The sequence below is a fragment of the Saccoglossus kowalevskii genome, chromosome 13, assembly GCF_978046115.1.
Source record: "Saccoglossus kowalevskii chromosome 13, keSacKowa6.1, whole genome shotgun sequence".
NCBI classification, from domain to species: domain Eukaryota; kingdom Metazoa; phylum Hemichordata; class Enteropneusta; family Harrimaniidae; genus Saccoglossus; species Saccoglossus kowalevskii.
The window spans coordinates 21,501,796-21,528,616 of NC_140653.1; the positions used below are offsets into that span (position 1 = coordinate 21,501,796).

The 26,821-nt window shown below is 36.6% G+C and overlaps 2 protein-coding genes across 3 annotated transcripts in view; one reads left to right on the forward strand and one right to left on the reverse strand.

Moving 5' to 3' along the window:
- The window catches only part of LOC100369434 (NT-3 growth factor receptor-like), a 45,243-nt gene extending 40,548 nt beyond the window's left edge, over window positions 1-4,695 (forward strand). The window contains exons 12-14 of the mRNA XM_085507062.1: window positions 408-645; window positions 1,153-1,311; window positions 1,603-4,695. Coding sequence (XP_085363188.1) covers window positions 408-645; window positions 1,153-1,311; window positions 1,603-1,797 — 592 coding nt within the window. The 3' untranslated portion in view covers window positions 1,798-4,695. The remainder of the gene's footprint in view (window positions 1-407; window positions 646-1,152; window positions 1,312-1,602) is intronic.
- A 458-nt stretch (window positions 4,696-5,153) lies between these two features.
- LOC100369585 (cytosolic carboxypeptidase 1-like) overlaps window positions 5,154-26,821 on the reverse strand; it is a 40,034-nt gene continuing 18,366 nt past the window's right edge. The window contains exons 10-24 of one of the 2 annotated variants that reach the window (XM_085507060.1): window positions 23,497-23,652; window positions 22,714-22,787; window positions 16,426-16,533; window positions 15,322-16,172; window positions 14,962-15,000; window positions 13,109-13,273; window positions 12,498-12,588; window positions 11,976-12,132; window positions 10,911-11,143; window positions 9,823-9,985; window positions 9,258-9,438; window positions 8,487-8,757; window positions 7,965-8,138; window positions 7,658-7,827; window positions 5,154-6,685 (exon numbers count right to left, since the gene is read on the reverse strand). In XM_085507060.1, the coding sequence (XP_085363186.1) occupies window positions 6,442-6,685; window positions 7,658-7,827; window positions 7,965-8,138; window positions 8,487-8,757; window positions 9,258-9,438; window positions 9,823-9,985; window positions 10,911-11,143; window positions 11,976-12,132; window positions 12,498-12,588; window positions 13,109-13,273; window positions 14,962-15,000; window positions 15,322-16,172; window positions 16,426-16,533; window positions 22,714-22,787; window positions 23,497-23,652 (3,077 nt within the window). In that variant the 3' untranslated portion in view covers window positions 5,154-6,441. The remainder of the gene's footprint in view (window positions 6,686-7,657; window positions 7,828-7,964; window positions 8,139-8,486; window positions 8,758-9,257; window positions 9,439-9,822; window positions 9,986-10,910; window positions 11,144-11,975; window positions 12,133-12,497; window positions 12,589-13,108; window positions 13,274-14,961; window positions 15,001-15,321; window positions 16,173-16,425; window positions 16,534-22,713; window positions 22,788-23,496; window positions 23,653-26,821) is intronic. The other variant, XM_085507061.1, reaches the window with a different exon arrangement.

Genomic DNA, 26,821 nt, shown 5'->3' on the forward strand with positions numbered 1-26,821 from the left:
GAGTTCATATCGCAACTATATTAAAAGTTAATTCAAGTATATTAAAAGTTAATCCAATGAAGTCCTCTGAACATATAGCAATACGAGTAGGTGTGTTTGTACTGGGCGAAAATGTTGACTACAAAAAAATCTTGATGTTCCAGTCTATATTATGTTGTCAATTTTGGAAGTTGCATGGACTAAATCATGACACTGTGACCATAAATGTTTGTGAGTATGAGTTATGTAGTAGAGTTATGTAAATGTACACACACCGATCCTTGGCTAAGGTGGAGAGCTCACCAAATTCCAAATTTTTAAAGAAGTTAAAAGTCTCTTTATTGGTTATTGTTTAATGTCATTGGAAATGCATTGAATGTCTTGCCTTTTTCTTTTATCTATTGTTTTCTTGTGTCTACCTTACATAGATCGCGTGGACCAGACGCCCAGTACTTGAGCAAAATTGTCACCACAGACGCAGTATTGACACAGTGCGAACTGTTGTTCATAGCGGTACAAATAGCGTCCGGCATGGTTTATCTGGCGTCGCAACACTTCGTGCACCGGGACATGGCAACTAGAAACTGTTTAGTTGGTGATAAATTGGTTGTTAAGATTGGAGATTTTGGAATGTCCCGTGACATTTATAGCACTGATTATTATAGGGTGGGTATTTGTTATTGTTGTGTCTGAGTTGTTTACCATAAAATATTTTGATGATGAAACTTTCCTTTTGAACTGTGTGTTTCCACTTTACGACTTCCACTTAACATTGTTCATGATATTTAAAAAAAAATAAAATGAAAACATTTGGAAAACAATTTGGCCATTTTTTCTCCTGGGCCTCAGACATATAATACATGTAAACTTTCCTTTTCTCTCATGCATATATATTGTTAGGTGACAAAAAAAAGGAAACACAGAAAACAAACACTATTAGAAAATTATTTTAGACAGGAATTAACCACTTGTTCTGAATATCAAGCTGACACTAAAATATATTCACATTTTGAACAATTTTTATCAAAATTTACGAGAGAACCTATATTAAAACATGTCTACTTTGGCAGTGTGAACAGGGTTGCCATAACGACATATTTGTTGTTGCTTGTGAAATTGCTGACTTATGGATAAGTGTGTATATAATAAGCATTTTTATTTTTGTGTTCACAGGTAGGTGGACAAACGATGTTGCCGGTAAGATGGATGCCACCGGAGAGTGTACTTTATAGGAAGTTTACGATAGAGAGTGATGTGTGGAGCTTTGGTGTGGTGTTGTGGGAAATATTTGAGTATGGTAAACAGCCGTGGTACGAATTATCAAATCATGAGGTGAGCAATAGACATTTAATTAAAATTAATATAAAATTTAATTAAAAATTAAATTTTGAAAATGTTTTAAAGCGCCACATTTATTATGCAATGTGTGATCATACTACACGTACTGTGTACATCCGATAAGATCCATATCACACATTACATTTCACGACAACAGTGGCATTTTATGGTTGAATGACTTCTGCATCATGTGGCAGGCTTGGAAGATAAGAGTGTGATGTCTTAAACCAATGCATATATACATACATACTGGCCTCATGATTTCCATCATTTTTATTTTGACAGGTTATCGAGTATATCAAGAACGGCACCCTTTTAGATTGCCCTGCTGCCTGCTACGAACATCGAGAAATCTATACCATCATGCTCGGATGTTGGCATAGGCAACCAACCAAACGACTACCGATTCGGGAGATCCGTGACACATTAAAGAAAGCCTGTGAAGACTGTCCTGGATACGTCAACCTGTTCAGTACTTAAGATGATCTCCGATATTTGGGTGGTGTTTGGAAATTTTCTAACAATGCCTCTCCTATCACTGGTTTATTTCAAGAGACAGTTTTCCCCTTTGAGGCTGTAATATTTATTTTGATGAATTTAAACAAATTAATATTTCTAGCTGTGGTGTGACTGGCCTGGCAGCACCCAGACTAGCGACACCATTTCGCTTATAAAGCGTGACTGAACGATTGAGTCATATATGTAAATTATTCAGGAAAATAGTATTTGATAATGATTATAACGCCATTGGACCTAATTTTTGCAATTACAAGAAAGTAATTGTTGATTCAACTTTAGATAATGTAAAAATATTTTTGTAAAAACCATACAGCCTAGATGTCAAGTTTAAAATATATTAGGGGTTGACCATTAGAAAATTGACCGGGGTGCTACATTGTGCAATTTTTTTTTTCCTTCACTTAGGGTTTAACTAGATATTTTTTAACGTGATGTTGCTGTACACTTCTTTCTTGTTATGCTTTATTTTTAGTGCAGGATTTTCCTTGTACAATTTTTTTTAAATTGTTTTCCTTGCAGATTATTCAATGGTCAACTCCAAATTGGTAAATCTGTATAATTACACAGGAATGTAAATATTCATTGTAATCAAAAGTAAATTGTAATCAGATAATTTACATAATTAGAAGTTCATCTACAGATAAGATATAAAATTGTGCATATTTAATGCAACCCCCATAACCTTGCAATGATTTTTAGATTTAATGATAAAAAAAATGTATGCACCTTGAATAGTTTTCAAAATGTTGGTTTTGTGAATTCAACCCAAAAACTCTATTCTTGAATTTCTGTCCTATATCTTGGTCCTATATATTTCGGTGAACTTGGCTGTGCAGACCAGATTTGCATAAATGCCCATTATGCATCATTAGTCACATGTTCAATTCTAACCAATCATGGCCTGCATACCATAAATTTTGTTTGCTTTACAAAGTCATACATTTGAAAGCGATTTCAAACATTTATTTGTAGAACAGTAAACAGGATCATTTGTTCTTGATTATACAAGCTTAGGGTTGACCATTAGATACTCTTGGGGGGGGGCGGTAGGTGGAACAAACTCTAAATTAGTTTCCTTCACCTAATTTTGAGCTAGATTTTGATTAATGTTGCTCTATATTTTTTTTAGCAGTTAGAGATTTTTTTCCCTGCCTGTAGATTTTTTTTTTATTTTTTTTTTTTAAATTCACTAATGGTCAACCCTTCAAAACAGGAAAGTCAATGCTGCAACAATTTTAGTTTGTGTGGTTGAAATTACAAGCGGCTATGACTTAGTAGATGCTACTGTTGATAAAATATTTTTTTTATTTTTCAAAACAAAGTTCATCCCAAGTGATGCATTATGGGAGCACTTAATGAAATTGATAACTAAAACAATCACAAAGTTGACTTCCCTACGTGTATTTATTTATTTAAAAAAAAAAAACTACATTCATGCATTCTTGGACGGTATATTTTTGTGAATATGTTCTTTTTAAGAAAGTGAAATCATTAAGAGTCTGGAGATCATACATATGTATATATAACTTTTTTTTTTTACATTAACGACCATCTTATAATCACTTTATGTAGAGTATTGACTCTGTTATGTGTAGTCACATTTGTGGTGTGATGGTTAGGACATTAAATTGGTGTCGTTTCGAATTTTTGCACATTCGTAAGTGGTCAGCAAAGTAATTTTCTGCCAAAGCTGTTGCAATTCAAGAAAAAAAAAAAATGGGAAAAACAACACTTCAAAAACTCACGGAATTCAAAAAAAAAACAAAAAAAACCCAACGAGTTTTTATGGATATTGTTTTAAAAAAACAAGATTCTCGTTTTGTCCAGTCTTGAAAAAAAAATGTCAGCAAATCTTTATCCAGGTGTGGGACAGGACTCTTATATTAACTTGTAAATACCTCATACCTTGTAATCGCCTCAAAAGCAGAAACGCACATTCTGACGTATTCTTCCGATCTCTCCTATAATGGAGTTGCATTTATTATTACAAAAATCTCTCTTCAGTCTTCGTTGCAGGCGACGTCTTTATACTATTTTGGTAGTTATCACAAATACAGATATATCTATTTACATATGTAGTTAATAGTGGGAATCTACCTCATTAGATTAGTTGCTCTTTTGTTTTCCATGTGCCAATTAAGTGACTGGCTCACTAGATTTAATTAATGCCCCCCTTAACTTCAACTCAAACACCCCTGAATTTTTACATTGACTCTGTCTTGAATAAATTTAAAACGTATCAACAATCAATCTCCACTGATGAAATACTACTGTGATTAAATTAACGTTCAAGAATAAAGTAAACAAAAAAATACTATCAGATGGCCCAATTTTTTTTTAAATTAACGATTCTAGTTCATGCCATGACATTTACAAATAATTTGATAATTTCAATGGGCGTGTGGTCAGATTTACAGGTAAACATGTGCATCTCGCAGATCTCTACCACCAGCTGATGCACTGTCCTGAGCTAATCAACCCACCAACTAATTTGAATATACCAGTAGAATGAATATTTGAAAACAAAACTTTTACGCAAATTATACAGTTTATTGGAATCACAACTGTATCTAATGTCATCAACAAAGTTGTATGCCCTTATTTCATCCACTCTTTGCTGACTTAAACAGAACACCAATTTTTTTTTATTTATTGAGTAACATTTGTACAAATATATACTAAGTATTTGTGGAATGTTGGAAATATTTTATATGCTTTGTTAACATTGTTTTTTGCTATGGTGTTTTAATATTTGTTATATACGTGTACAGAGAGACTGCATTATGTTATATGTACAGCTACTGCTAAATGATATATAATGTTGGGTAATGTTTAAAATAAAACAAAAATAAAACCTTAGTTTTTGAAGACTTGATTGATGTGTGATTGAGTTGGCATGGTATAGGGAAAAGAGGATCTGAGCGTACAAGTTCCCTGCTAAATATTTTGATTTTACACCAGTTAGCCATCATCGCTTGGGACTCAATTCCCGCACGTGCGCAGGTGATTCCCTCCCGCTTGAAGATTTTTTGAATTCTCTAATTTTAACAAATGTTGTTGCTGAAAATGCCATTTTCAAATTCTTCTTGAAAACATTACCGTACTTGGTATATGTGTACATTGGGTGGACCTCTATTAAATGTGAATATTTTATGACAATATCTTCAATACTAAAATGTTATCGAATATTTTTGTTAAATAAGGAAATGAAACAACATTAGATCAATTAGAGCATAGTTCTATTGTTGACTGATAATCAATGGTAGCACAAGTCCATTGTTTATTTTTCCTGACTTAACACATCAAACAAACGAGCATTGTGACCAGCATTTATTTATTCAAGAATCGTCATAGAATAAAAAGAATTGTTTTCCTTCACAAATTATCCCAGATAAAATAAAGAAGAATGTGAGCATTGCCTTAAACACTGTCTGATTAAAAACTCTTGTAAATAAAAACTCTCAAACTTGTAATTAGTTTGATACAACCTACAGTCGTAGTCTATCACTAAAAAAAATTATATAAAAACAAGGAATTAAAAAGTACCGGTAAGATTAATTTCATTATTATACTTATCAATTTACTTTGTTGTATTTACCATTTTAATGTTTTACGATAGCCAAAGATAGACGTATATTAAAAAAAACATAAATGTGAAATAGAGAGTTGCAGCGTATGTGTATTCGATTTAATCTGTGCCAGTACTAATCGTATGCCTTGGTTTTTTTTTTTATGGTAACCAAACACGATGATAATCATCGCCTATAGTAAGAAGTTAACACATTTATATCAAAACAGCGCCATCTAGTGGTGTACATTTCTGTAACAGCGCCATCTAGTGGTGTACATTTCTATAACAGCGCCATCTAGTGTTGGGCATTTTGGTCATAACAGCACCATCTGTAGTTGTGCATATTCATATCAAAACAGCGCCATCTAGTGGTATACATTTTTGGCATTCATTAAAACTGAATTTATAATAAAATGCTTTAAAAAAGTGTAGAATTAAATGTTTTTGTTACAAATGTATTTGCTATAACTATAATAAATTTGTATATTTCTTCGTATTTTGGCAGTACAGAATAAGCCATTCCAACACTTCAGTACAGCTGTTACTGCTTTCAACATAGAAGTAGTAAAACCTAATTTCCACCAAAAAAAATCTTGTAATTTCAAATTCAACACAAAAAAGAAAAAAAAAAACACAGCTATTCTCAGCTAAAACCTGTGAACTTGGTGGATAGGTTGTCAGTGACTAGAGACGGAATCTAAGTTAAAGAGGTAGTTCACAATTTGGATAGACTATTTACACAACTGGTATTCTCAATATTAGCTACCGGATGCATAATATAATATTAAAATTATTGCTTGTATTCCTGGGCCTCAAAATACAGGCAACTTGCTCAAAACAGTAAAACTGCAATTTTTAAAAATAAAGCTGTTTCTAACATCCAAAAACATAACATTTTGTAAAAAATAATACGCAGCTAAACTCACAAAGAATTTGTTCAAACAATTTCTTTCTTTTATAAAATGTACAAAAATTACAAACTGCTGATATGTTTGTACTTCGGTTGAGCATTGCAGTAGTAGCATCTCAGTAATTTATTCTCTATCTTTGTCGTCACTATCATTCTCAATTGGTGGAAGTTGTACAGAACCTGAAACAGTGCACAAATCATCATCATCGTCGTCGTCATCATACTCTAAATCATCATAGCTATCATCATCATCATCGTCATCTTCTTCGATACTAATTCCCTGACCACTTCCATCAGCGTCTAATTGTACCACGCTTTCGCTACTGCAATCTGCATCTTGCTGCACAACTACATTCTCTTCATCAGGGCTACAATGGTGGATACAAACAATGGATGTTATTTACTATAAAACACTTAATTTAACTAAAAGTGCCAACAAGCTTATTGTGACAACATGCATTTTTTATGAGCAACCTCTTTAATTAGCAAAATTAGCTGAAATAACATATTAGCAAAAAAAACATGTTTTACAGTAACTTATGCACTTCCTGTTGTGATGAGGATTTATGTCAACATCCATTGCCCTTCTCAAAACATGCTATACAGTAACTGGGATTGAGCTGCAAAATCCTGAGGATACTGACTAGCTAAAATACCTTGGCCTGTGTGAAAATATAGAAGACATTGACTATCTTGAATAGTATCAAGGCATTCAGAACATGTAGACAATAGCCATTGTTAATTGGTTTGACATCATTTGGACACATGGACATGGAGACATGATCTTTTGTTTTAAATCTTTCCATATTCACTGAAATTTTCTCAAATTAGACATTTGATATCGCCTACCAGATGTGACTGCAATTTTGAAGATTATGGTCAACAGGGTAATGAGAATATTTCATAAGGAAAGACAAAATTCAACAATAATGGTGAAGCTACAGTACCACTTAACCACTTAGTAGACATCCCTCCCAGAACAAGATAAAATGTGTTTAAAAACAGAGATTTTGTCCTCATTTTTCCTAGCTTATTTCATTTTGAGAGTACAGGGGGTATTATCCCGTAGATGAACATACCTATAATGTAACTAACCCTTACGGACAAACAAAGTCTACTAATTCAGTGAGTATCTATTCTTTACAAATCTAACCTTAAATTCATATTTACATATTCATATTTCTCATTACTCATCCACAATCTCAACATTTGATAGTGTTGGTCAGGAGACGGTACTACACAGAGATGCAAACTGGGAATGCAACTTTAATATACACCTGATTTGAGAACACCTTCCAGTCAAAATCATCACAATTGTAAAAAGTAGACATTTTTCTAACCTGTGATTTTCCTGTTCCTTATCATTTTCCAAAGAGGTTGCTACAAGAACAGTCAGACTTGTGTAGCTAGATGGCTGCCTCATGTGTTGGCTGGTCCGACGCAATTTCAAGAGAGCTTCACAGAACTTTTTACCCATCTCTTCTAATTCTCTGGTTCCAATTTGAAGTCCCTGGCGAGAAAAAGAACATAAGATTCTGTCTGAGGAAGGTATTGAATTAAAGTTGTTTAAATAAGCAGATGACAAGTGAGTTAGGGATGTAGATAGACAGACAGACAGACAGACAGACATTTCAGGTTGTAGATTACCTTGTATGGACCTTGGTCGCACCCACAGTACGTACTCTCCATGGTATAACTCCTGGCAACACCTATTTCTCTCCAGACAACCACCCTGGCAGTAGCTTCCTTGGACTTCTCAACCACAAAACTACAATTATTGAAAGAGAATGATGGTGCATTTGACAGGATTCTGGGCAGAGTCTGAAAAAAACAACAAGGTTAAGACATAAAGTTATTACAATATCAATGTGGAATGTCTGTCCAGCATGGCAGAGAATGCAGGTTTGATTTTTTTTCTAAGCTAGTGTTACCCTGCAATGAAAAGCAAGATCAGATAACTGCAGTCACTGGTCACTCAACTGTTGACAAAAAATAAAGAGTACATTCTTCCTGCTAGGCTCCAGCATTCCTGGCCTGAGAATTGGCTACAGTCATATCAGATGTATAAACTGATCTGGTCCTGTGATCTGCATTGTGTTAGACAGGAAAATACGAGTGTCCCGGTTTGTGGACGATAACTGAATGAGCACTGAAAATACATAACCTTACCCTATAACTGGTATCTTCCCGTGAACCTGAACTACCACTAGAAACAGTAGCATTGTCCTCTGGTAGATATGACAAGGCACTACTACATCCATACATAAAGACGTTTTTACGACGAGAATGTCCATGATAATCACAATAGACCAATGGTGTCTTGTTTATGAGTTGTAAATATTGGAGTAAACCTTTGGTATGGTAGATAGTGGGATGCAGATCTGGTGAAGGATCCTGCCAACGCCGATTCAAATCCTCACCACTTAATGAACAACGATGACTACAGATAAAAGTACAAAACAGTTATCAATCCTGAATTATTTCGGGAGTTTTCATCATACAAAAGACCAGATTCAGTGTGCACTCTAACAAGATCTTGAGTTAAAATATTGAATCGGCTTGTTGACCACAGGAGAAATAACTACCGGGGGGTATTAAAAAAATAAAGACTGCAAGTAATTGTAAACTATTGTAGCACCTGATATTGATCTGTCCTATATCTGGCCTGACCTGTCCTATATGCTCATAACATGTTTCATATGAGAAATTGTACAATGCTATCTGTACTACAATAAACATGTGCTTACACTAATTAATTCAAGTGGTTTATTGGTTTTGTCTCTTCCTTACTATTAGACTACATTGACATTATTTTTTTCACAAAAAGGAAAACAGAGTATTTTGAGGACAGTCACCACTAGCCTTGGATTTTTCAGAAATAAAGGAATAAATTGAAACCTATTTCAGAGGCAAACTAGCTGTAAACATTTAGTACATTACCTTCCATTAATAACACCATCTGGATTCAACATTGGAACTATCTTGAAAATATAAACTTCTCGTAAAGCCTGTGCAGTAGGATGCTGACTCATCAGGAAATTCAATGATCCTTTCATGACCCAGGAAGCGTTACTTTCTCCTGGATGTACGCGACCAGAGAGAAAGATATATGGCCGGCATCCTGCAAAGGACAGAATGTATTCAATATCGGAATTTTGAAAGTCCATCTCAATAGTATGTTTAAACTGAATAATGAATTGATTTTTCGAAAAAAAAAAAATTTGCATGTTGACATTGAAATATTTTTCCACCACATGGCACAGCATTATTTTCATACTAATCGTTAGACGTTTAAATAATGACCAATCATTTGCAATATTGCCCTATATTTACATTGTAAATTATTTTCATAACTAGCATATAGATGACTGTATTTGCATATTCAATAAATATGAATATTGACCATAAATTATAATGATCCTTCATATATTTATTCACAAAGAGACTATTTGCACTTTGACCTGTATTTACTTGCATCCAAAATTAAACACGAGTTGTGACTTACTGAATTGTTCGATGCCTTCCTTATCTCTCGAGTGTGGATAGGATGTTATGGTCAGAACTGGACAAGGATTACCACCCAGTGTCTCGCAGAAGGTCTGATTCTTATAATAGATATTGGTGTGTCCACTACCTATGAGATTAGTTTCTAACTCGAACAAGTGTGTCTGTAAAATAACAAAGTGCAACAATCTGTCAGTCAACAAGTTGTCCACATGTGTGTATGATACTTATCTGATGCACTGTTATGGTTGTTTTAAAACAAAAATACACATTTAAGATGACTACTAATTAGAGCAGCATTCGTAGCCAATGGGCTTTTTTCTTTTATCTTAAATGTGGTGTGTGAAGGGGTACTTAAATTACATCAGGTGTGAGACTCGCATGTGAAGCTTTGTTTATCGACGAGAACCGGTGTAAATGTGGGCAACTCTTGATTGACACTACAAACTAGCTTTTCAGAGAATATTGAAGGTAGAAAGCTGACAAATCTGTGTGTTTTGTTTACGTCCATTTTAAGCTGGAGTTTAAGCTGGTGAACATGCGTTATTAAGACCACAATTATTTTACATAATGTGGGTTCAGCAAATTAAACCTGCTCGTTTGGAGAAAGTCACTCAATTGTGGTAGGAACCCTATAAGCAGGAATTGTCACAAATGGCCAGCAACATTTTGTTGAATTGTTTTTGCCTCGCTCCAATAATATTCAACGGTGGCCATTTACAAGGTCTTTTGGAGTGTGAAGAAGTTTTGTTGTGACAATTTGGACTATACAGTTTGGGGGGGGGGGAGTTAGGGACGAAGGAGGAGGTGTTTTTAAGCATGCATATTTGAAATTTCCTAGCAGAATAATAAAAATTCTGCTTGATTAAAGACGGTGGATATACTGCATCACAAAAAACAAAACATAGTTTTTAAACATACTACAGACATTCTGATCACATATGTGAGCGAGCTTTGTTACATATTTATAGTACATATTATCCCCCATATCATATATAACATTTTTTTAATGTTTATGACAAATAATATAAGGGAGTTTGGAAAACAATTGTTTTCCCTACACAGCAGAAATAACACTATTTGACTCACTTGAAGCTGAGAGTAAGTATAGGGATAATGATATGCCATGTAACAGATATCATCGTCATATGGAAACACCATTGTAAATGTCAGGGAAAAGTAACTCTTTCCTTTTTGTCCAGCTGCTGCCGCTGAACTCCGGGAATAGTGGTTCCTGTAATAGCAGACATCTGTCCCTGCACGGATCCAGCTTGGATGGCCCTCTATAGCTTCTCTCACTGAATACAACAATGGCTGCATACCTGGCAATGATTAATGATTAATTACAATTACATACACTCGAAATAGCGGCTGAGACTGTATGTGCTATACTATAGTGGCATTAATTAAATACTGCACCCTCAAATGACAAAGGTGGAATATATCACCCTCTAGTGGCAATGGCAAAATTTAGCATCTTCTTGTAGCAATGAAAGTATATAGCACCCTCTAGTGGCAATAGTGGAATACAGCAACCTCTAGTGGCAATGGCAAAATTTAGCATCCTCTTGTTGCAATGAAAGCATATAGTCCCCTTGAGTGGCAATGAAGCAATATCCTCAGGGCGGAGCTACGTCACAAGACGTTCCACATTGCTAAGACGCGCACCACTGTACCATGCATTTCTATGGGCTCTGTGCACGCTGCTGTGGAACGCCAATCGAGCCGGTGAAAATTCGAAAAAACAACACAAACTCAACTCTGAAATAATAAGGAACAACCAAATTCATATATGTTACACACGTAGGGCTAATCTTGTTACACTGTTCAGGGGAGTCTCCTCAACTATCCCGAAGCACCGTTTTCTGCGAGTTTTTGGCCTTTGTTTTCACCGCGATGGTTGCTAGCCTGTGAAAATGTCCGGATGTCCGCCTCCCGATAGCACCCTCTAGTGGCAATGAAGCAATATAGCACCCTCTAGTGGCAATGGAGCAATATAGCACCCTCTAGTGGCAATGAAGCAATAGAGCACCTATTACAAGACACAGCATTTGGCCAAACATGGTTTTTAACCATAGTACAATTAAATGAAGACATACAAAAAGCGAACCTCCCAAATGAGTTGTTTTCTCAAAAACATTAATAATAACTTACCAAAGTTAAATTGGCTATTGGGTTTTTCACAGTTGACAATGTTGAATCGATATGGTACATCAGTTTTCATACCACTTACTTCAAAGTAAAACCATTGGTGGTGGTGATTGCAATTAATATCAGAGTTTAAAATTAGATCATATTCGTATCTACGAATCTGTGGGTGAAAACAAGAAGAAACAGTTATTTGTCATTGTGCTTGATGTGGGATTAGCATAAATGGTAATTTTCGTTTCCAGGTGAGTCATTCAAACTGCATTCTGACCGATAATGTGTCTGTAAGCTCATCTCAAAACTTGAGCAATATCTTATTGTTACCTTAAAGGTAACTGTTCCAAAAATTGGTATTCAATACTATGTATGCAGTCAAAAAGTTTTTTTTATACTGCTTGGCAAGTCAAAAATGCTGTGCAAAATACATGCACACGTTGTTGAATGATATTCTTAATGAGACAGCTTTCGAAAAAAAGAGAGCTTATTTTAAGTACAGATGGCAAACAGGGAATAACGTACTAGACCTACCTGTATAACTTTCCTCAAATTACCACTTTCAAAGAGAGAGTTAAACTGCAGAGTATTTGTCATGTCAGTACCTTCAGGAGATGGAAAATTCCTGCAAAACATAAAGCCATCATTATGAACAAACACATTCATGGCCTTAAACACATAACTGATCTGCGGATACAGATACTTAAACTTTAATGTCAGGTTAACTCAGCTTTTAATAATCAATGTTTGTTAATGTTTCAGACAACAGTAGATAATGATAATGATGCGATATTTACAAACTCCTAAATACTAGCTCAGTTAGCATTTGAGCACATTTCCACTTGTTGCATGTTTTCTGTATAATTTTTACAATGTTCTACGTTCACTCATGTTCGATTTAGTTTTTGTTGTGTACGGTAATTTATTATTGCGATTTTGATGCACACAATAAAAATTTACTTTAACCTTCCCCCAAATTGGACAACTTGCATTTCCGAGGCATAACAAATGCTACTCATGACGTCAGGGTAATCTAGATTCAACACACTTCCAAAGAAGATGTACTTCTGATTGAGAAAATATGGTAACCAGCAAAGATGGCCTAGCAATGGAATTGTAGTCAGTAGTATACATGGCTGACTTACTTAATTTTGATATCACCAGAACTGTAAGCCTGGTACGCAGGTTCTCTGGATTTCCCACTTCTCAAGTAGGGGTTAGTTCCCATTATCTGATCCAAGTCAAACACCACTTTATCAATGATGCTCTGAGGGTGTATCATCCGATCTATATCATCAAATATCATGTTCCTATCATAAAAGATAAACAGTTGTAAAATGTCACATCATGTTTATTTGACAGTTCTCTAACAACATGCTACTATTGACAAAATGATAATTTTTTTGTAACTTCCTCAACACCCATTTACATAAGAATTGCCATACAAAACTCAACCCCCAAAAAACGTTTCTGATCAACCATGCTCCCACACTTGTCATGATTACAGTTGGAGTGCTGTATTACAATACTTTTATTTTAGAAAAAATTTATTCTACCGGGTACCAGTATGTATGATGATTTGATGATTAGAAACATTTTTTTTCGTGGTCCATTCTGAGTTTACAATAATAAAACAAGATGAAAGGTTCAACCACTTAAATCACCAGGAGGGAAAAAGACTTAATAAAGTTTATTAGAACAATTACCGAATGATAATATAATATAACATCTTCATCTCAAAGTCTTCTCCCCCGTTTTTTTTAGAAATTGTCCCAAAGTTCAAGGAAATAGTGGTCATATTTATCCCATAACTTCCATTGTCAATGCTTCCATTCATGGCAAAAATTCAGTAAATCTTGGTTGTAAAATACTGCCCCCCTCTTTAAATACACCCTAATTATCACAGTACTGCACATAATGTTGGAAAAGTTAAGTATAATCAGATCTATTCTTATTACCGGTAGTCACACATCAGACAATCTACTGAAACAACCACAGCAATGTTACACAACTCACCACACAAGATTGACAGGATTAAAATATGGACACCTTAATAACTTGCATGACAATTGTTTAATGGTTTTCATACAACAATTACCCTATTTGATCTATTAGAAGTGCACAAACACCAAAAAATTATAATTATTGTATGTTGGATTTACCAAAATATGACATTACCATATGTACTCCTTTTATTGATAGTACATATGCTAGTAAATACAGCATTATCATTATGAACCGACACAATGTTTCTATGGTAACTATTTACACTTGGGAGAAATTAACAATAATATACATTACTTTAATCTAGAGGAATTTATTTAGAATTGATCGGTTCAAGTTCAGGATAGGTGATGCATGTAGAGTTGGTTTGTTAAACCCTTCTTGACACTTAGATCTAGGTAGTATTTATAGACTTAAAAGAAGGCTTAGATAGCGACCTTCAAATATCTCAAATCCTTATCCCAATTTGTAGGCAACCCAACCAGCATAGTTAAACTTTAAATGGGTATGGTCAGCGTTATTGCATATGCTTGATAAACCAAGCAATGGTATGGGTTAGTTCAATGTCAACTCATGTCTAGACACAAATATGGTGGCTCAAATCAAGATTGCCTAACTTGTTTCTGACACAAGTATTTTTTGTGCTATTTTCATCAGATATCGTATATTGACTTATGACAATATACATAGAAATTTAATTCCAAATGGTTGTTTTGTTGCTATGCCTGGCATAAAATAATATTAGTTGATGATCACTAAATGAAAATGCCCATTAATTAAAGATATGCTTCACTATTAAAACAATTACTGTATTAAAAGAAATAAAAAAGAAAATTGCTGACCATGCCCAATTATTGCTATGAAAAAGTAGAAGCAAAAATTGTTTTAAAAATCCTGCACCAGTTAGTAACAAACACACACCAATAAGACAAAACCAAATCAAACAGAAGCCATTTTTGTCAAAACACATGTCACCCATGGTATATCTATTTACGTTGTGTAATACAGGCGAGCACTAGACACACGGGATTTCCTGCATATATGAAAATTGAAAAAATAAAATAAAAAGAATGAAGAATGAAATGGTTATTAAATACACCATGTGATGTGAATGCATTGAATATATGGAACACAACACTGTAAATAGGGAGGTCAGGCCATGTAGGAGGCTGATATTCATATAATGTTATGCCTAAAAATAATACACAACAAAAATTGGAAAGAATCAGTGTGGTAGAGAACTTATGCAAGGCAAATATTTTGTAGGGTGTGGAAATATTGTGACCCTGCTCACAGAGCAATCATTTAAAATATTTCATAAACTACTAAAATATGCGGAAGAGAGAACATTTACCTTTGTACCCCTCCTGGTCTGTCGTTGAATGGTTCAGGATAGATAGGAGAGATATGACCATTGAATTCTGGGAAGGCTAACTTTGTTAATACTTGGACACTTCTTGTTTTGTGAGCTACTTCTACAAAGATATCAGGGTTGCTATAGTTTTCGTAATTATCCGACTGAAGCGTGCTGGCGTTGATGTCTTCACAGGCATTGTCGGCTCTAGAACTGTTTCGGTCTGTCCTGGCGCTATCCGACGACTGGATGGTTAACGACGTGATCATCAAGTCGGGATTGAAACTTTCAATTACCGAATCCACTTTTGACCGACTACTTGGAATAGACGGTGAATTGGCACGACAACGCTCGGAAAGACTACTCTTGACAGAAGTCATTGATTTTGACACCTTGTGCACCTTGCTGGGAGACCGGCTCCCACGTAAATTATTATGAGATTTTGAATGTCGTCTATTGTTTTTTCCATTGAACACACTAGCACCGTCGACACTTCTAGAGTCAACTGAAGTATTGGCACTAGATCTGAGACTACACTCTGATACAGAGCTTCCATTTCCACTATCCGACACTAAGCGTATACCTCCCATGTTAAGAGATAGATCACCAGCATTTACCGCTAACGATTTGTTCGAAACCATGTAGTTATATTTTGATAAGTTTGGCAAACTGAATCGGTTTTCTTTAGAGTTATAGACAAGATTAGAGGTAATTCTAGAATCCATATTGTGCACTGTTCCGGAATCCATCGTGGCTGTTGGAATGATGACTGTCGAAGATGATTTACCATTGTACTCTTTTGTATCTTTGCCTTCTTCTACTTTCTCTTCATCTTTAAGCAAATATTTCTCCTAAATTTTGTCAAATATAAACAAATTAATGAATTAATAAATCAAAATCCTATTAATCTGTAAAACCCTTCGGTGAAAATAATATTTACTATTTTAATTTGCAGGTCAATTAAATGAAAGCAATACATGAGAGTGAGTCATTGAGTTGCAGGGGAGGGGGTGCACACCTCTAAGCATCCAATAACTCTGAGCTGCAGGTAAATATATCAAGTATTAAAGTAATGGTGAATCAAAACTGAAAGTGTCATCTTACCTCGGTGAATTCAAGTAACTCAGGAAAGAATTGCTCATACATGAAAAGATCTTCTGCTGATCGTTTTTCCAGCTTGTTCTTGTTATCTTCATCAAGGTCATCGAATTCCTGGAAGAGATTGTCAATTAATAATCACAGACATGTATCACAAAATGGGGTCGTATTATGACTCGCTGATGACACAGGATGGGCACTGAAACACAAAAACAACCAATGATGAGATAAAAAAAATGTATGCCATGCAAACGATGAGGTTAGAATAATGCCAAGAGACACAGCAATCGCTTTACAGCAAATTTTGGCGAAAACGAATGTGAATGCTAGCATAAAATATGGATACAAGTAAGATGTGAATTATAATAAATCACATCTAAATATTTGTGATATGTAGAGATCTAATTACAATATATCACATTTGATATTCCGATATTGTGAGATCTAATTATGATATATCACATTTGATATATTCCTGATATGTAGAGTGTTAATTACGATATATATCATCTAAATATCCAAGATCTAATTGCATTATATCACATTTGATATATCCCTGATATGTAAAGATCTATTTACAATATCACATTTGATATATCCCAGATATGTAAATATCTAATTATAATATATACATTTGATATAACTCTGATATGTAGATATAATTACAATATATCACATTTGATCTATCCCTGATATGTGAAGAACTAATTACAATATATCACATTTGATATAACCGTGATATGTGAAGAACTAATTACAATATATCACATTTGATATAACCCTGATATGTGAAGAACTCATTACAATATATCACATTTGATATAACCCTGATATGTGAAGAACTCATTACAATATATCACATTTGATATAACCCTGAAATGTAAAGATCTAATTATAATATATACATTTGATATAACTCTGATATGTAGATATAATTACAATATATTACATTTGATCTATCCCTGATATGTGAAGAACTAATTACAATATATCACCTTTGATATAATCGTGATATGTGAAGAACTAATTACAATATCAAATTTGATATAACGGTGATATGTGAAGAACTCATTACAATATATCACATTTGATATAACCCTGATATGTGAAGAACTAATTACAATATATCACATTTGATATAACCGTGATATGTGAAGAACTAATTACAATATATCACATTTGATATAACCCTGATATGTAAAGAACTAATTACAATACCAAGGGAAGGCTTCAGTGAAAGATTATTAATTAGAAGATTAATAAATGACGCCAATGCTTGTTAAACAATAGCTAGACACTGTAGTAATTATGTAACAAAGAAACATGGAATGAGGCAGAGAATGAACGCACACAGCAAATATAACATGTTCTTCAGTTAAATCATGACATGCTAATATCAGCAATCTGTCTTAACTGACCTGAATCTGAAGATCCTTAAAATAAACAAATAAATTTAAATAAATAAATAAATAAATAAATAAATAAATAAATAAATAAATAAATAAATAAATAAATAAAAAGAATAAAAAAAATAAATAAAACATATAAATAACACAAGTTCAATAGTTATTAAAACACACAACATATAAACACAGGTAAAAGAATGAAGAGATTTAAAGATGGAAGCACACATCAAAATTATCTCATTAAAACAAAGTAACCACAACATGCTTAACAACACCAATCTTTCATAACTGACCTGAAGTTGAAGGTCCTTAAAAAAATAAATAAATAAAAATAAATAAATAAATAATAAATGTATGGCATACCACAAGTAGTTTGACTAACATGGCACATCACATGGAGTACGGTATATCACATGGAGTACGGCACATCACATGGAGTACGGCACATCACATGGAGTACGGCACATCACATGGAGTACGGCACATCACATGGAGTACGGCACATCACATGGAATACGGCACATCACATGGAATACGACACATCACATGGAATATGGCCTATCAAATGCAGTACGGCACATCACATGTAGTACGGCACATCACATGCAGTATGGCACATCACATGCAGTACGGCACATCACATGCAGTACGGCACATCACATGCAGTACGACACATCACATGCAGTACGGCACATCACATGCAGTACGGCACATCACATGGAGTACGGCACATCACATGGAGTACGGCACATCACATGCAGTACGGCACATCACATGGAGTACAGCACATCACATGGAGTACGGCACATCACATGGAATACGGCACATCACATGGAATACGACACATCACATGGAATATGGCCTATCAAATGCAGTACGGCACATCACATGTAGTACGGCACATCACATGCAGTACGGCACATCACATGGAGTACGGCACATCACATGGAATACGACACATCACATGGAATATGGCCTATCAAATGCAGTACGGCACATCACATGCAGTACGGCACATCATATGCAGTACGGCACATCACATGCAGTACGACACATCACATGCAGTACGGCACATCACATGCAGTACGGCACATCACATGCAGTACGGCACATCACATGCAGTACGGCACATCACATGGAGTACGGCACATCACATGCAGTATGGCACATCACATGCAGTACGGCACATCACATGCAGTACGGCACATCACATGCAGTACGACACATCACATGCAGTACGGCACATCACATGCAGTACGGCACATCACATGGAGTACGGCACATCACATGCAGTATGGCACATCACATGGAGTACAGCACATCACATGGAGTACGGCACATCACATGGAATACGGCACATCACATGGAATACGGCCTATCAAATGCAGTACGGCACATCACATGTAGTACGGCACATCACATGCAGTACGGCACATCACATGCAGTATGACACATCACATGCAGTACGGCACATCACATGCAGTACGGCACATCACATGCAGTACGACACATCACATGCAGTACGGCACATCACATGCAGTACGGCACATCACATGCAGTACGGCACATCACATGCAGTACGGCACATCACATGCAGTACGGCACATCACATGGAGTATGGCACATCACATGGAGTACGGCACATCACATGGAGTACGGCACATCACATGGAATACGGCCTATCAAATGCAGTACGGCACATCACATGCAGTACGGCACATCACATGCAGTACGGCACATCATATGCAGTACGGCACATCAAATGGAGTACGGCACATCACATGCAGTATGGCACATCACATGGAGTACGGCACATCACATGCAGTATGGCACATCACATGGAGTACGGCACATCACATGGAGTACGGCACACCACATGAAGAACGGCACATCACATGGAGTACGGCACATCACATGGAGTACGGCACATCACATGAAGAACGGCACATCACATGCAGTACGGCACATCACATGCAGTACGGCACATCACATGCAGTACGGCACATCAAATGGAGTACGGCACATCACATGCAGTATGGCACATCACGTGGAGTACGGCACATCACATGGAGTACGGCACATCACATGGAGTACGGCATATCACATGGAGAACGGCACATCACATGGAGAACGGCACATCACATGGAATACGGCACATCACATGGAGTACGGCACATCACATGGAGTACGGCACATCACATGCAGTACGGCACATCACATGCAGTACGGCACATCACATGCAGTACGGCACATCACATGCAGTACGGCACATCACATGCAGTATGGCACATCACATGCAGTACGGCACATCACATGCAGTATGGCACATCACATGCAGTACGGCACATCACATGCAGTATGGCACATCACATGGAGTACGGCACATCACATGGAGTACGGCACACCACATGAAGAACGGCACATCACATGGAGTACGGCACATCACATGGAGTACGGCACATCACATGAAGAACGGCACATCACATGCAGTACGGCACATCACATGCAGTACGGCACATCACATGCAGTACGGCACATCAAATGGAGTACGGCACATCACATGCAGTATGGCACATCACGTGGAGTACGGCACATCACATGGAGTACGGCACATCACATGGAGTACGGCATATCACATGGAGAACGGCACATCACATGGAGAACGGCACATCACATGGAATACGGCACATCACATGGAGTACGGCACATCACATGGAGTACGGCACATCACATGCAGTACGGCACATCACATGCAGTACGGCACATCACATGCAGTACGGCACATCACATGCAGTATGGCACATCACATGCAGTACGGCACATCACATGCAGTATGGCACATCACATGCAGTACGGCACATCACATGCAGTACGGCACATCACATGCAGTACGGCACATCACATGCAGTATGGCACATCACATGGAGAACGGCACATCACATGGAATACGGCACATCACATGGAGTACGGCACATCACATGGAGTACGGCACATCACATGCAGTACGGCACATCACATGCAGTACGGCACATCACATGCAGTACGGCACATCACATGCAGTATGGCACATCACATGCAGTACGGCACATCACATGCAGTATGGCACATCACATGCAGTACGGCACATCACATGCAGTACGGCACATCACATGCAGTACGGCACATCACATGCAGTACGGCACATCACAAGAAGTACAACGCATCACATGAAGTACGACACATTGCATGAAGTATGGCGCATCATATGTAGTATGGTGCATCAAATGAAGTACGACACATCACATGAGGTACAACGCATCACGTGAACTACAATGCATCACATGAAGTATGGCACACATGAAGAATGTTAAACCACATGAAGTTTGGCACACAGCATGAAGAATGTTGAACCACATGACGTGTGGCACACAACATGAAGAATGTTGAACCACATGAAGTATAGCACACATCATGAAGAATGTTGAACCACATGAAGTATGGCACACAGCATGACGAATGTTGAACCACATGAAGTATGGCACACAGCATGAAGAATGTTGAACCACATGAAGTATGGCACACAGCATGAAGAATGTTGAACCACATGAAGTATGGCACACAGCATGAAGAATGTTGAACCACATGAAGTATGGCACACAGCATAAAGAATGTTGAACCACATGAAGTATGGCACACAGCATGAAGAATGTTGAACCACATGACGTATGGCACACAGCATGAAGAATGTTGAACCACATGAAGTATGGCACACATGAAAAATGTTGAACCACATGACGTATGACATATATCAATAAGAATGTTGAACCACATGAAGTATGGCACACAGCATGAAGAATGTTGAACCACATGACGTATGACATATATCAATAAGAATGTTAAACCACATAAAGTATGGCACACAGCATGAAGAATGTTGAACCACATGAAGTATGGCACACAGCATGAAGAATGTTGAACCACAAGATATATGGCACACATAAAGAATGTTAAATCACATGAAGTATGGCACACAGCATGAAGAATGTTGAACCACATGAAGTATGGCACACAGCATGACGAATGTTGAACCACATGACGTATGGCACACAGCATGAAGAATGTTGAACCACATGAAGTATGGCACACATGAAAAATGTTGAACCACATGACGTATGACATATATCAATAAGAATGTTGAACCACATGAAGTATGGCACACAGCATGAAGAATGTTGAACCACATGACGTATGACATATATCAATAAGAATGTTAAACCACATAAAGTATGGCACACAGCATGTAGAATGTTGAACCACATGAAGTATGGCACACAGCATGAAGAATGTTGAACAACAAGATATATGGCACACATAAAGAATGTTAAATCACATGAAGTATGGCACACAGCATGACGAATGTTGAACCACATGACGTATGGCACACAGCATGAAGAATGTTGAACCACATGAAGTATGGCACACAGCATGACGAATGTTGAACCACATGACGTATGGCTCACAGCTTGAAGAATGTTGAACCACATGAAGTATGGCACACAGCATGAAGAATGTTGAACCACATGAAGTATGGCACACAGCATGAAGAATGTTGAAGCACATAAAATATGGCACACAGCATGAAGAATGTTCAAGCACATAAAGTATGGCACACAGCATGAAGAATGTTAAACCACATGAAGTATGGCACACAGCATGAAGAATGTTGAACCACATGAAGTATGGCACACAGTATGAAGAATGTGAAACCACATGAAGTATGGCACACAGCATGAAGAATGTTGAACCACATGACGCATGGCACACATAAAGAATGTTGAACCAAATGAAGTATATTACACGATCACATGAAATAAAAACACTTGTTATGTTTATAGAAGAAAACACTCACTTGCTGATTTTCTTCATCGTCATCACTGCTCAAATCATCATCTTGATCATCACTGTCATCCAATACATCATCGCCTGAAATGAAATGCTTATTTTCAGTCTTTTCCAATCACTTGCTGTACAGCTAATATTTTATACATGACTTAGCCCCCCCCCCACCAAAGATATTGCTTCTCGTTCTAGAAAAAAACTGAAAAATGATGCAGTAATGTAGTTTTAATTTTTTTTTGTATTAAGAATATTTAATACAATAAAAACAAGATTTATTTTATTTACTAATGCTTTTGAAAACGTGTAATAAAGGATGATTTGGGGTAACATCCTCTAAAAAAGAAAACAGAACATTTCTTTATCCTTCTATATGTGGTGCACTTTATCGTAAGCAAAATTGCAAAAACAAATGTGTGAGGTGAAATGGATCAGTGTGCCCTTCAACAGGACTGATAATGTAGGTATCCAGAGCCAAATTGGAACCCCCTAAAAAAGTTTGTTTGGGAAGATAGAAAATAAAATTGTATATGACTATGGAGGTGGCCCTGATGTGGCTGCTGACTTCCTTTGTTTTTATAATCATTTGTAAAATGTGAATTTTGTTTTACCAAAACTACAAATTTTGTGATGATAAGATATTTTTCAAGATCACTATAGAAGTGTACAATTTCCAAGCGAGTCAATGACATGCCAGTAAATTAGTCTAACATCAAGCCTATGAGCGTCAGTGGTGCATCATATTGACATAGAGGGCAGTCTACAAGTCACAAATCTCTGACATTACAATTCCTACCTTGTGCATCCATTGGTATTTGTAGATACTCGGCTGCAGCTTCAGGGAGTTGATACGGTATAGAGCTTTTAATGCTATGTACAGGCAGACGATTCTTTGGGAAACATTTTCTCAATATTAAACTAATTATAGTGACTAAGGTTTCTAGTTCTCGCACTGGAAGAAAGAAAGACAAGTTCTGGCTTAATACTACATGTAGGTAAATCTTTCATTCAGTTTATGCTTTCTGCAATGTCTTCTGCAATATTTCACCGGGCCATCCAGTTTATAACAAGCCACACATTTAAGTAGGAGTAAATTTCTTACAGAGGTGCAAAATGATTAACAAGCAATGCTTCACTCTATGGAATGTGACATTATGATTTTAAATAAGCTGTACATTTAAACTTTGATAAGCAATTATACTAATAACACAAAAGTAAATCCATTTGCAATAAGTAACCTGTAGAATGCTGTGTGGATTTTTATTGCATTTGCAGAAAATAGTTACCAAACAATGAATCATCTATAGGATTGGATATACCTCTCAGCTGGCTTCACATGCATAGTTCAAGCCTGCCTAACTGGTGCTTATACCAGGATTTAGTTACAGCATCTAGACAGTCTGTGGTTACAGCTTCATGTTCCGAAGAAATTGACATTACAATAGAAAACAAGTCATTGAAAATGACAGTCCCCGTTAAGTTCTCTTTGTGCTTGTCATATTAAAGCGGAGGGGTTGTCGCGAGCGTGTCCTTGAAACTTGAGTTCCAAGTGGCGTATACAACAGATTGTTTATTTACATCAAAACACGCGTTTCGTGTCATAGTAATATGGCCAAAATAAAAACAGCCGATATTCAGCCATCTTTGATCTGATTATGAAACACACTGATATGTATGATGTATGTGCCAAATACGAATGAAAATGGTACATAAATTGTGGAAATATAGTAGTAAGGCCAAAAAGTCAGATGGCTGTCAATCGGCCATCCTTGACCAGATTTTGAAACAAAATGTCATGGACATGCATCCTAACATGTATAAAGTACATGTATGTGCCAAATTTGAATGAAAACTGACAGAGCACGTCCAAGATACCGCATAAAAAAACAAAAACAAGATGCCTGCCAGTCGACCATCTTTAATCCAATTGCGAAATAAATCGTCATGGACATGTATCCTAACATGTATAATCCATGTACCAAGTTTGAATGACAACTGACAAAGCATGTCCAAATACAACATTTTCAAAAAACAAGATGGCTGCCAGTCGGCCATTTTGAATCGAATCACTAAACCACAGCATGTGCATATGTCCCACATAAGGTACTAGGCACATGCAAAGAATGAACGGAATCGGTCCACAGGATTCTGAAATATGACGTTGGATAGACAGACGCACAGACGGTCGGACGGACAGACTCAGGAACTCACGGACGGTCGGGGACATGTATCCTAACATGTATGATCTATGTACTAAATTTGAATGAAAACTGACAAAGCATGTCCAAAATACGACATTTTCAAAAAACAAGATGGCTGCCAGTCAGCCATCTTTGATCCAATTGTGAAATAAATCATCATGGACATGTATCCTAACATGTATAATCTATGTACCAAGTTTGAATGAAAACTGACAAAGCATGTCCAAAATACAACATTTTCAAAAAACAAGATGGCTGCCAGTCGGCCATTTTGAATTGAATCGCTAAACCACTGCATGTGCATATGTCCCACATAAAGTACTCGGCACGGGGACTAATAAAAGACTTGCACTCCCATGCAATTAATAGCAAGTGAAATTCCTGGGATTGAAACATTGACTTTGAAGTCACTGGTGTAGACAATGAATAACTTCAAGTTGGCATAAAGACGAGGTAGTTTATTTAATCAGTTCTGAACTAGAGGCTGAAATTATAATTACGCTTGTTGTCATATAATTTATTTGTCATATAATTTATGTTGCTTGTTTTTGAGCAGAGCGGATCGCCAACCAGCCTACTGGCTTGTTTCCATTGGAAATCGAACTATTTTTATTTTGTAAACAAATTTTCGTCTACTATTTTTATCCGGTTCAAATCGTTCAGCGACATTTTTAGCATATTAGGTATACATCGATTGAGAGAACTTGATTTATGTTGACCATCTGGAAACTGAGTTTTATAAACCCTGAAGGGATCTCGGAAGACCCCCCCTCCCCGCAGTAAAATTAACGATTGCCATGGAGGTGCAACCATCAACATCGAAGCGACGTTGCAGCGTTACTCAGTTCCAAATAAAGATTACCAACGCCAAATGAGCAACATTTTAACGGGTAATCAAGATTCATTCAATCCAGGGCTCGGAAGCAACATCACAAGCGAAGTTGAAGCGTGCAGCTCAGCGAAGACCGCTGTCAACGAAAGTCATTCCGTTAGTGGAGTTCCGCAGTTGCACGGCATGCTTGCCAATGCACAATTCTGTGGAGGAATTTTTCACTTCAACATAAATGTAAACGAAGTATGACAGCAGTTACTGAAAAAGAACCGTGGTATGACTGACTTTGAAATGTTCCACCGAGATTGGACAACGCCCTATCGTGCTAATCCTTCACCATTGTATTCAAACGAATCACGAGGTGTGCTGTTACATTTTCTTTCAAACCCGGGATTCAACCATTAGAGACATTTCAGTAAAAAAAACATTGCAAATCATGCAAATTCAACATTTTCAAACCAGTATACTAAAACAGAAATGCTCAGTGATGCAAAAGAATGATAGACATTACTTTTCAGTATACACATCTCTGTTGATACATATTCTACTCCCAATTATTCCTGCGTAAAATGGAATAGCCTCTTTCCATGATGATATGTTGAGTAAAATCATGTGATAGGCTGTTAAAATCGGCTGTTACAGACTCTTTCGCCAGTCTGGAAAATGTGTTTAATTAGCTCTCATTTAAGCGGCAATGCAGATTTCCCAGTGGGAGTGAAATTAGTTTGACTCTTGCCTTTAAAAAATAGGGGTGTCTTCAGCAAAAAACGAATAACCCTGGAGTGCACACAATACACTGAATTTCAGAACAAATCTTGCATTAGTTACAGCAGCAGAATACCACAGAAATATCAGACGAAACATGAAAACACTATATATTGTATTTTCAGCCTGAACCCTCTCTATTGCAATTCCAGGAGTTACCCCCATATGTGCAACCATTTTCCACCTTGGTATCACCCACCCTTGAAAACTCTTAATACCATGCTGAAGCGTTTGGTAATAAACAACATTTCTGCTTTATGTGTTTGCTTCTATTGAAGAAATTCCGCAGCCGTGTTGCATGCATAAAATAAAACATGCGATAT